Source organism: Saimiri boliviensis, chromosome 5, assembly GCF_048565385.1.
Source record: "Saimiri boliviensis isolate mSaiBol1 chromosome 5, mSaiBol1.pri, whole genome shotgun sequence".
Lineage (NCBI taxonomy): Eukaryota > Metazoa > Chordata > Mammalia > Primates > Cebidae > Saimiri > Saimiri boliviensis.
The window spans coordinates 35,550,578-35,563,268 of NC_133453.1; the positions used below are offsets into that span (position 1 = coordinate 35,550,578).

Here is a 12,691-nt window from a genome sequence, read left to right on the forward strand (position 1 = left end):
GTAGAAAATTCATAAATAATAATCCTGACTATATGAATTAACATGTGCTAGCATGTTCAGTTTTGTTTAAACAGAAAATTAGCTAAAATATTTTTCCTCTGCTTAAATTAATAATTTCCTGTTTAAGGTTAAATTCTTATTGGGTATATACTGATTATGGATTTACGTCTGTTTCCAGGCAAAGTTCCTGCTTTCAATTGTCCTTAAAATGTATCACACCTTTGTGTTTAGAAATAAAATGTTAGTGTTTGGCTTCTTACATTTGAGGATTTTCAGTGGCACTTTTACATACGCAGATTATCTGGTCCTTTTGCCAGAGGTGAAAGCTTGGAAGACACTGACTACCGGTAAGGATCCTCAAGGTTCTCCCACCAGTAGAAAACATTATACATTTTAAGAAAAATGGCCAGTTGAAGAAATCATTTAACATTAGTGCTCCTTAAAAAGCTGTCCCTTTTATCTTCCTTTGAATTCATTAATTATAGATCTATCACATGATTTATAGATACCGGCAGAGAAGGGGTTGGAAATTAGTCACGCTGGGAACGCCCACCGGAGCTAAGTAGTTTGGATGCTGTTAACTGTCCCACATGACAATCAAACATGAAGGTTCAGGATCAAGTGCCACGTTCCTGGATATTCTAGAGCTGTGCATATTCTCTCCAAAAATTTATAGAGTTTAGTCATTTAAAAATATCAGGATTGCTTGCATTAGTTAAAATTCTATCTTTTACCCATTACTAAATAGTGCAGATTATAAAATCCTTCATCTTTCAGAAGGAGCATCCCAAATTTCCTAAGCACACAGGAATCAAATTACTTCAATTATGTCTATTTCATATTCCAAGTGCATACATTTACAATTAGCCATGTCAGGCATTTTTCTTTCACTTAATTTCATCATCATCAAGTAGCATTTATTAAGCACAAACCTGGCTAATTAATTTTCTAGAGAATAACTGATATTCTTAAATGCATTCTATTTAACAGCCCTTAAACAATCTACCTGATATATGACATTTTTCCCTTAGCAAAAATTGCCTTTAAATTTTAATTTTTACTTACTATGTCAAAGTTTCAACAGGATACATACCATTTCCAAAGTCAGCATACTGAAATCAAAAAACATCATTCAGAACTGGTACAAAAGATTTCAGGCAACTTTTGTTTTCACTACAGCGTGTTATTACAGTGTCTTACGAAGAATATGAACAGACATTTTTCAAAAGAAGACATATATGAGGCCAACGAACATATGAAAAAATGCTGATCATCACTGGTCATTAGAGAAATGCAAATCAAAACTACATTGAGATACCATCTCATGCCAGTTAGAATGGCGATCATTAAAAAATCTGGAGACAACAGATGCTAGAAAGGATGTGGAGAAATAGGAACAATTTTACATTGTTGGTGGAAATGTAAATTAGTTCAATCATTCTGGAAGACAGTGTGGTGATTCCTCAAGAACCTAGAAATAGAAATTCTATTTGACCCAACAATACCATTACTGGGTATATAGCCAAAGGATTATACATCTTTCTATTATAAAGACATATGCACAAGTATGTTCGCTGCAGCACTGTTTACAATAGCAAAGACCTGGAACCAACCCAAATGCCCATCGATGATAGACTGGACAAGGAAAATGTGGCACATATATACCATGGAATACTATGCAGCCAACAAAAAGGATGAGTTCTTATCCTTTGTAAGGACATGGATGAACCTGGAAACCATCATTCTCAGCAAACTGACGCAAGAACAGAAAATCAACCACCACATGTTCTAAATCATAGGCAGGTGTTGAACAATCAGAACACATGGACACAGGGAAGGGAGCTCACACACTGAGGTCTGCAGGGAGGGACTGGGGGGACAGTGGGGAATAGAGAATTGGGGAGGGATAACATGGAGAGTAATGCCAGATGTAAGTGATGGGGATGGAGGCAGCAAACCACATGGCCATGTACGTACCTATGCAACATCCTGCATGTTCTTCACATGTACCCCAGAACCTAAAGTGCAATTATACACACACACACACACACACACACACACACACACACACACACATATATATGTATCTCACTATTCTAGCTATGTATACATTTTTAAAGTAATGCTTTAGGGTAGCGAAACAAGCAGCTTAAGGAAGTATAATCAATAGATGTACAACTGATTTTTTACATGAAATTTCAGTAAATATGGTACATGAAAAGCAAAGCAAAGAAAAAAACCATTGATCTCAAAATGAATTTAAAATGTTTAGCAAATGAACATAAAAAAATATGTAACATCTTTAGACTGATCATTGAGACTTTATTTCTGCCTTCCTAGATAACATAAAAAGCAAATTTTGATGTGGATTTAGGGAAAGGGCAGTATTTTTCTCAAGGTATTTTTCTTTTTCTTTTTTTTTTCTTTTACTATCTCCAGTAATGGGTATAAGCAATCTCAAGGTATTTTTTCTACCTGCAGCAAAGACGATACTTCTTTTTACTTAACGGCAATACCACCCCCACATTCACTTTAAATTTCAACCACAAAAGCAGAATTTTAGAAAATCATTCTTGTGGATGTCATAATTTCATTCTCCTCATAATTCTTTCAGGAGCAGTTGACATATATGCTTGTATTTAGTATATTTTAGTTCTAGAAGCAATCACACTGTATGTCAGGGGCAAATGCCCGGGAAGAAAGACAGAAAATAAATGAAACCACAAAAATGTAATGCATGCTAATGCTTAAACATATTAGCATCAGTGCTCCAAGAAGTAATATTTTGCTGTTACGGTCAATGGTCCCATAGTACACTAAGAGGCAGAGATACAAGTTATGCTTCAGAGGCGCCTATGAAGAGCTTTGTATGACAAATCAGCTGTAATCCAAAGAGTTGCAGCCTGACGAATGCAGAGAAGAGTTCCTGGGCTTTATTTCTTAATGTACAGACTTAAAGGTAAATATCAAGATGAGATTAAGCATTTGATTAATTCTGAGAAGGTTAAAAATATTGTTCAGTTGGTTTTTAGAAAGAGCCAGGGACTTCCTTCCAAGAGGGTGTCCTAAAGCAGCTGGCTGCTCTTGTTTCCATATAGAGAGATTTATATCTCTATTAGAAATAACTCAAACAAGAGATGACACGATAGAAAGCAGTAGCCTGAGAGTTAAGGAAAAAACAAAACAAAACCAAAACAAAACCAAGGGCCTCAATTAGAGTCAAGTTATTCAGGGGTTTTACATCTGGCAAGAAGTAGCCTATCGTTGTTTACACCAACGGAAGCCCCCAGGAGAATCCAGCACACAGAATGCACAGAAGAATTTGGTCATACCTTTCAAAGTAGTTTAGTTTTCAAAAAATCCACCTTCTGTAAAGGGAAAAACACCTTGAGAACTAATTAGTGGCATGAAGGGACAGGAGAAAAAGCCTGTGCTCTGGTTGAGAGATTATTTTGTTGATTTCAGGTAAAAACCTAGGGCCAGATGCTGAGGTAGATGCTCCCAGTGCTTATTTCTCCTCTGCCCCAGAGACATTGTGGTATGTTACATTTGTATCCTCTCAACAGGGACAGGAACAAAGTCTCAAAACAATTTTCCTAAGACAGAATACTGAATCACAGAACTGGTGGAAATGTACTAGGAGTAACAGTGGATTACTGGAACAGCAGTAGGAGAATGGAAAAATACCCCCCCCCCCACACCGTTAATCAGATTTCTTGTGAACAAATCCCAGGCCTCTACCCTTTACAATGCAAAAGGTAAACAAGACAAATGGATACTAAACACTCACAAGAAGGCTAAGTTCATGATTGATGCCTTTTACTGTTTAAGATCAGCTATAAATATGCTGTCCAGTGGTTTTTAATGGTGTGATCGTCTGACTCAGCAGACCAGTGTCAGGGAAGAAATTTACATAAATGGAAAGTGAAATCTTTCTGCAAGAAACAGGACTGTTAGAAATTGCTTAGGTAAGGAGATTCTCACTTACACAAACATGGATATACATATTAAACCTCTGCTCACCAATATCTGCTTGAGCTTAAGTTATTGCCCATAAAAAAAAAGCTAAGATGTTTGCTTTTAATTTCCAAAAAGTCATCTCAGTTTCAATTTTACTTGGAATAAATTCTGCAAATAGAGCTGTCATTAGGAATAAGAAGAATTTCAAGCTGGTATCCACAAACATGACCAAGAACTCAACGTCAAACATAGCACATATTTAGATGGCTGGCTAAGGATGATAGCACCATACAAGACAGCCCCAGTCCAATGGGCCCTGCTCTCTAACAATGTGAATGGATCATATGGAAGAGCCTTTATTTTAGTGTACCATGACACAGGCTCTGGAGTCAGACTGCCTGGATTCAAATCTTAAATAAATTCCTGGCTATCTGACCATAGGAAAGGTAAAGGCTCTAATCTGTAATTTCCACTTTGATAAAATGGCCTGAAAACAATCCAATGTAAATGTGAAAAATGAAAGTTAGAGAATCCATATAAAACACCTACCCTAGTGTCCAGCATATACTAAGCACAATAAATGTTTATTGCTATTGCTACTGTTTTTGTTGTTGCTATTACTATTATTTCTCTTTTGCTCCTGGTTATGTATTTCTAAGCCAGTTTTATAGATTAAATGATTCAACGCAATTCTTTGCCCTTCTCTGCATTCACATCTCTGCCATAGCCTCATCGTAGGTGGAGTGTGTTTTCTACTGCTTAACCTTGGACTCAGCCATATGAATTGCTCTGACCAGTGGCCTATGTGTGGGGTTCCAAATGTGGCAGTTTGGAACCTGGGCATTGTGAGAATTCACTCACAGCTGCTGGCCCTCTGACACCTCGAGGAATGAGAGGGACGTGGCCCAGCTAGCCAGCTGATTCAAGGAGCAGGAGAACGAAGGAGCACGCTTAGGCTGGGCGCAGTGGCTCACGCCTTTAATCCCAGCACTTTGGGTGGCTGAGGTGGGTGGATCACGGGGTCAGGAGATCGAGACCAGTCTGGCCAATGCAGTGAAACCCTATCTCTACTAAAAATACAAGAATTAGCTGGGTGTGGTGGTTCATGCCTGTAATCCCAGCTGCTTGGGCAGCAGAGGCAGGAGAATTGCTTGAACCCTGGAGGTGGAAGTTGCAGTGAGCCAAGATCATGCCACTGCACTCCAGCATGGGTGACTAAGTGAGACTCCATCTCAAAAAAAGTGGAGCACACTCAAGTCATCATAGTTACAGTGGGATCAAGAGACACCCGCTGAATCAGAATCCTTCCCACACCCCAACTCCCCTGCACAGAGCTATGAGAAAAATAAAGGCTTATTGATGTATATTACCAAAAAATTATGATTATTTATTATGGGACAAAAGCTAGCTAAACCAAGGAGTAAGCTAAGAGGTGTCTATCCAGAGTGCATTTATTTCCCAATGAAAAAGGCATTATCTCCATATCTAGTCTGAAACAAAAGTGGAAGGGTCAGTGCGAGAAGACAGGTGCTCCAACAGAACCAGAATTCTAGGTGCAGGGATGTTCTGTATAGTCTAATGGGCCCTTCTTGGCTTTGCTGTGGGAGAAGGCAGACATCATTCATATCAAGATTGTTTTCAGATAGCTAACATTTTTCATCATCTGGTGACAGGCACTGTGCTAAGCACTTGACACATATTGTCTCTTTTAGTCTTAGCAGCACAAGGAGGCAGGCACTGCTAATTTCACAAATGAGGAAACTGAGGCATGTCAAGGATAAGCAGCTTGCCTACATTCACAGAGGGAGAGAGTAGGCAAGGCAGAATTCAAACCTTGCAAGATATGAGATAAAAAAGATGGTTATGAGAAGTGCAAACATGTATCCTTCCTCTATAATCACTTTACTGTTTTCATCACGTTATGTGTATTAATTTATTTAATACTAGAAGCCTATGAAGTAGGTATTACTTATTATCACCATTCTATAGGTGAGGAAATGGGAGACAGCTGGTCAAGTCCCTGGCCTAAGTTTCCACTTAGGTAGTGAGGAGTGACCTGGACTTGAACATGGCCCCTCTAGCTAACTAGTACACTGTATTAACAGCCATTAACACATTGCTTGCCCTGAGATGAAAGGACAGAGGCATGATCTTCTTTCTTTTTCTGGAAACCAATAAGGTTCTCCAAGTGTTCAAAAGGAAATATGCATTCCAGGCACCACGGTTTTCTTCAAGTGTATAAAATGTGATAAATGGTCTTTAATTTATACTACAATCACTCTGAGGCTCCACTGAGCTTTCATTCTTGCAAGCCCAATTGTCTTATTTGCTGCCTTTATGTTTACTTGTTTTTAGTTTTGTTTTTCTGATTATGTATTTTTAGGCTCAACTCTGTCAGTTTACAAATTCAGAGGAATCCTAAAGGAGTAATAAAAAGTATGCAGAAAAGAATGCTAATCATGATGGGTTTTTAGAGCTAATTCTAAGAAGTAAAAATAACCAGTGAAAGTACAAAACAGCAGCCAATTATTCCCCAGATCTGTTCATACACATATTTTCTGTATCTGGCAGGAAAACCTCAGTGGCCTCAAGTCATCAGACACTTTCTCCATTCAGTCTCCAAGTACAACAGTCACATCTCCAAGTGCATTCTGAAAGGATGTACAAATGTGATTCCTACTCACCTTAAAAGCAGCGCCTCCATGAATGATGGATTTGATAAAAATTCCCAAGTCTGTTCCAGTTTCTCTGGATTTGTTCCCTTTCAAGCTCACCCCGAGGCCAGCAGAACCTGAATCATTCAGGGGGATCTCAAAGGTGAGCTGCTCGGTGGTCTCCAGGGAGAGTGCACAGCAGTCAGGTTCTCCTTTCTGTTAGGGGAATACACATGAAAAGAGCGAAGAGAAGAAAGTAGATTAATATTTCACTCTCTCAGATGACCAGACACCAATGCAATCAGCAGGACAGGATGACTGGACCTCTAACAGCTCTAATCGGCTCCTGGCAGGCAAAGGCTGGTCTTCACTCTTTGCAAGAAGCCACAATCCCATCCATGGAGCAGGGGAAGAGGAATCAGGGAATAATAGTTGGTCATGGTCAACAGAGAGGATCGTTTGGCAAGTTAGAGTGATGCAATTTGAAACACCTTGTAAGCCTTTGGAAATTCAGCAGGATATTCTGCATAATAAAAAAAGCTAGACATTAGACTTAGGGTATCCTGGGTATCAGAAGAGATCTTAGAGATAACGAAGTCTTAACATCTTTGCCTTACAGATGAAGATGCAGAGCTTAGTGTAGAAACGTCTGAAAATTTCAGGAAAATACTTGGCATATGTAATTTAAGACCTATCGTTTACTACGGAAACAATACTACTGGTAAAGTTTGTTAATAAGACACAGAACACTGAATAAATGAAATGTTATTTTAAAGTTACAGAAAAATGATTTATAATGGATATCATCAAATGAAATTTCACTTTGTCAAAACTCATGCTTTCAGCATGCATCTTTAGGTATTATAACTCACTGCCATTAAAATTTTAAATCTAAATAAAAATGAAGGGCTGGGCGCGGTGGCTCATGCCTGTAATCCCAGCACTTTGGGAGGCCAAGGCGGGTGGATCACGAGGTCAACAGATCAAGACCATCCTGGTCAACATGGTGAAACCCCATCTTTACCAAAAATACAAAAAATTAGCTGGGCATGGTGGCACGTGCCTGTAATCCCAGCTACTCAGGAGGCTGAGGCAGGAGAATTGCCTGAACCCAGGAGGCGGAGGTTGTAGTGAACCGAGATCGCGCCATTGCACTCCAGCTTGGGTAACAAGAGCGAAACTCCATCTCAAGAAAAAAAAAATGATTATGCACAACAAATATTCATGTCATATTTGACAAATGACACCTAGCCGCAAGCATGCTGCTCTCAAGAAACACAGAGTATGGTGGCAAAAGGCATATTTAGGGTTCAGGTTTCCAGGGAGAAGTATGTGGTTAATCTTACTTGGTCCCTAGTGTTTTCAAATATACAGCAGTGGGAACAGACAAGTGCTGTCCACATGAGAATCTTTGCGGGTCTCCCTTCTGTATTCCTCTCAAGCTTGTAGATGTGTGAAACTGCCACAGTGTTCAACTGGAAAATTTGAGAATGAGATATCCCTGGAAACAATCAACTCACTCTAGGTTGGCAGTTCCTTCCTCTCTATAATTATATCTAGAGACTCTTATCCTAAGGTCACATTGAAGGGACTCTTATGTAAAATTACATATTTAAAAAATTACTATGAATGTCTGAATGTCAGTCACATATAACTATAAAATCAGAAGTAGCAAAGAACCCATAATTAAAACAAGATTAAGAGGTCGGATCACAGCCAGATCCACTGACATGACATTTTCAACCCCTCCCCAAATAGAGAAAATCCACATCTAACTTTAAAAGAAATAGTTCTTTCAGTTAATTTTCTTGTAAATGAAGTTATCTGTGAAGATTTTGACAATAGGTTGGTCAAAGAAATGAAACTTTATGGCTTAACAAATCTATTACAAGTTAGCTCTTTTAACTAACTTATTATATTATTATCTAAAAAACAAATCCCATTATTTGATTAAAACTAGCTGTCTTTTTTTCCATTGGAATGCCAGCGTTCAGTACTAAATGTACACTATTAGCCTTCATCTTTGTCTTTCAAAACACCCAATTTAGAATCCATAACATTTCACAATCATTTATGTTTCCAGACCTCTCTGGGATTTGCTTAATTTCAGTCTAATAAAGTTCCACTGAATTAGAGTGCAAACTGAAGGAAAAACTGTCCTACTATAAGTTTGTGAACACCATTTCAACAGAAAAACTACAAAGGTCCTCTGGCTTTTCTCTATCAGAGACAAAGAGACAATAACTAGTTTTGCTTTAGGAATACCTTCAAATCACTTCATTTTATGATAAAATCATTTCTTTTTTGGCAATTATATTTAATTCTCAGTAAGACCGACAACAACTCGTTGCACTGACACCTATCATTTATTATTTAAGTGCTAGAAACAACACAGAAATCAGATAGTATTACGTTTATCTTTTCTTTTGAAGATTTTTTTTTCAAGTCTTTGACATCTGAGATTCAAATATACAACGGAAACAATACACTAGAGGCAAACAATGATTGACTACTTCCTTTCTGAGTTCTTTGCACATATTAATACACTCATGCTTCACAACAAAGCTACAAGGTTTACTGTCATGCCCATTTCACAGATGAGGAAACTGAGGTGCACAGCAGATAAATGGCATGCTTACAGTCCAGAGGACTTGGAATGTGGAAGCTTTGTGGGGCTCAGGCACAGTGTGGTTCCTGTGTCAGACTCTCTTTTTTAATCTTTTCCTGTAGTGAATAGTTTTGAGTGGTCTGCTACATTTTCATGTTGGACATTATTCGATATCCATTTTCAACAACAGTATAGAATTTTAAGGTGACACATTTTCTGTAGATAAAAAAATAATAAAACACCTTTTACATCACAGTTTAAGAGTATACCTTAATTGACAAATGAAAATTGTATATATTTATGGAGTACAACATGGGGAATACCTAAACTGAGCTAATTAACATATGCATTACCTTACATTCTTGCCATTTGTGTGTATGTGTTGAGAACACTTAAAGTCTACCGTCCTAGAGATTTTCAAGTATAAACTATAATGTTATTATTTTAAAAAATAATGGCAAGAATGTAAGGTAATGCATGTGTTACTTAGCTCAATTTGCTATTATTTTTTGGAGACAGAGTCTCGTTCTGTTGCCCAGGCTGGAGTGCCGTGGCAGTATCTTAGCTCACCACAACCTCCACCTCCTGGGTTCAAGCAATTCTCTGCCTCAGCCTCCTGAGTAGCTGAGATTACAGGCGCCCACCACCACACCCAGCTATTTAAAAAAAAAAATTTTTACTAGAGATGAGGTTTCACAGCCTTGACCAGGCTGGTCTTGAACTCCTGATCTCGTGATCCACCTGCCTCTGCCTCCCAAAGTGCTTGGATTACAGGCATAAGCCACTGTGCCCGGCTCTACAATGTTATTAACTCTAGTCACTCTGTGGTACGATACACCTCTTGAACTTATTCCTCCTAACTGAGATTTTATGTCTTTTGACCAACATTTCCCCAATCTCCCCTTCCTCTGTGCCTGTAACCAGCATTCTATGCTGTGAGTTCAACTGTCAGACTCTTCATTGCTATACTATACTGCAACCTTGTGTCTCAACTTTTGTCTGTCCCATGATTTAACCTACCCCTCAAGAAATTCCAGGACAGATTTCTACAGTGACAGTAAGACACCATGCTATTTACATTCTTCATCCAAGTCCAGTTATGTTTTATCTTTCTTATGCTATACCAAGCTTAAGCCATAATTAGTGCCCTCCAATAATAGCAAACTTCCCAAATGGTAAAGGAAGCCATTACGATAGTTAACACAGCCATTTCCTCTGTTAGAAATAAGTGTCCCTTTATCTAACATTAAAAAAAAATCAATATGCTGAATGCCTCCTTCCAATAATCCTGGTTCAACCAGTAACTCTGAAAATTAAGCTCAAATCTTACCAGACAGCATTTTGTAGCAAAATGAAAATGAGTATAAAATACTCCAAGTGCCCTAAATGCAAAACCTTAGCGATATGACAATCTTGCAAGCAGTGGCACATCTAAACCTTGGATTCTACCTGGCTTCCATCTTTCAGACAACAGCTCTTTCCACTCACAGATATAAAATGCACACCGTGCGCACATACACATGCGTGCACACACGCACACACACAAAGTCTGGCTGATGTAGTAAGAGAAATCTTGTTAATTTCATCTACGTTTTAAATCTTTTCATTACTTGTTATTCTTTGCCACTAGAAACAGAGTCTCTAGATGCAACAACCTTGAGATTCCCAGAGCCATGCCCAGAATGGAGGCTCTAATGCTTCCCCTGCCTAAGTGTAGGCCTTATGACCAGTACCTGCCCAGGGCCGGTAATACAGAACCCTCAACTTAGGCTTTTTCCACCTCAGCACAGCTGATATTTGAAGCTGATATTTTTTTGTTGTGGGTGTCTGTCCAATGCATTGCAAGATATCTGACCACGTCCTTGGCTACTACACACCAGATATTAACAGAACCTCTTTGCCAAGCTGTGACAACCAAAAATGCCTTCAGACATTGCCAAATGTCACCTGGGGTCAAAATCACCTCCAACTGAGAACTACTGTCCTGAATCAACAATTGCCAAGTGCAGTCAAATTCAGAGCAACCAGTGCCCAGAAGGTGTTTTAGCAACTGCTGGCTGCATTGCTGCCTGTTCATATGTTCCCAAGTCCCAGGATGGGATGGCAGTTTTTACTGAGAGGGATGCCAGATGTCTCTGAGTGGAAAAAACAAGAGATATTTCAGCACAATTAAGTTGAAAAAGTGTTAGATCCACAGGTTCATGACTAAACATTTAGTTGGTCAGAATCAACCACTGGAGAATCACATAATTAGTTATATTTCTAGTCATATGGCAGCTAATTTTCCAGAGGAAGTATGATTTCTGTGGGATGAACAGAGTAGGACAGGTGGTAGAAAACAGACATTTATTAGTACATATACAAAATGTTTCCTTTTACTTATATAGGAATCCAGAATGGGGCAGGGTATGATGCCTGTAATCCCAGCACTTTCAGAAGCTGAGGCAGGAAATCACTTGAGGTCAACAGTTTGAGACCAGCCTGGACAACATGGTGAAATCCTAAAAATACAAAAATCAGCCAGTCATAGTGGCACTTGCCTGCTATCCCAGCTACTAAAAATACAAAAATTAGTCATTCATAGTGTCACTTGCCTATAATCCCAGCTACTTGGGAGGTTGAGACAGGAGAATCGCTTGAGCCCAAGAAGTGCAGGTTGCAATAAGCTGAGCTTGTGCCACTGCACTCCAGCCTGGGTGACAGAGTGAGACTCTGTCTCAAACAAAAACAAAAACAAAAACCTCAACCCCCCACCCCCCACCACCACCACACAAATATACAAAGAATCCAGGAGGAAAATGCAACCTATCAAGTGAGGCTTGTTAGGCCAGCTATGCTTATATGTATGCTTTTCTTGGTGATTTTTTATTAACAATGATAAAATTATATAAAATGGTATAAAATACTATGGGCATGATGACTTTTAGTCATGTGGGAATATAATAAAACATAAGCACGAGAGCTTACATGTACGACATAGTTCAGTTATGCAACATGCATACTATACACATACTCAGACCTCTACACACCTATTATCTGCCTGCCACTGCTCCATATAAATGCATAAAAAATTTATTACCTACTAGCAATGATATATAAACTACTATTTTTTTATATTTTTTCTGTATTTTAAAAACATTTCTGTCATTATAAAATGATAAATTTTTAAAAAAGAAATTACGATGATCTCACCAAAATAGTATCATCATTCTTCACAGAACTGGAAAAAATAATCCTGAAATTCATACAGAACCAAAAAAGAGCCTTCACAGCCAAAGCAATACTATGCAAAAAGAACAAATCTGGAGGAAAAACATTACCTGATTTCAAATTATGCTATAAGGCTACAGTTACCAAAACAGCATGGTACTGGTATAAAAATGGCACAGAGACCAATGGAACAGAATAGACAACCAAGAAATAAAACAAATACAGCCCACTGATCTTTGACAAAGCACACAAAATCATA

The 12,691-nt window shown here is 38.5% G+C and overlaps 1 protein-coding gene across 5 annotated transcripts in view; it reads right to left on the minus strand.

The window, feature by feature from the left end:
* The window catches only part of PARD3B (par-3 family cell polarity regulator beta), a 1,103,682-nt gene that overhangs the window by 477,745 nt on the left and 613,246 nt on the right, over positions 1-12,691 (minus strand). For all 5 annotated transcript variants that reach the window (XM_074399193.1, XM_003925625.4, XM_074399194.1 and 2 more), the window contains exon 11: positions 6,645-6,830. In XM_074399193.1, the coding sequence (XP_074255294.1) occupies positions 6,645-6,830 (186 nt within the window). The remainder of the gene's footprint in view (positions 1-6,644; positions 6,831-12,691) is intronic.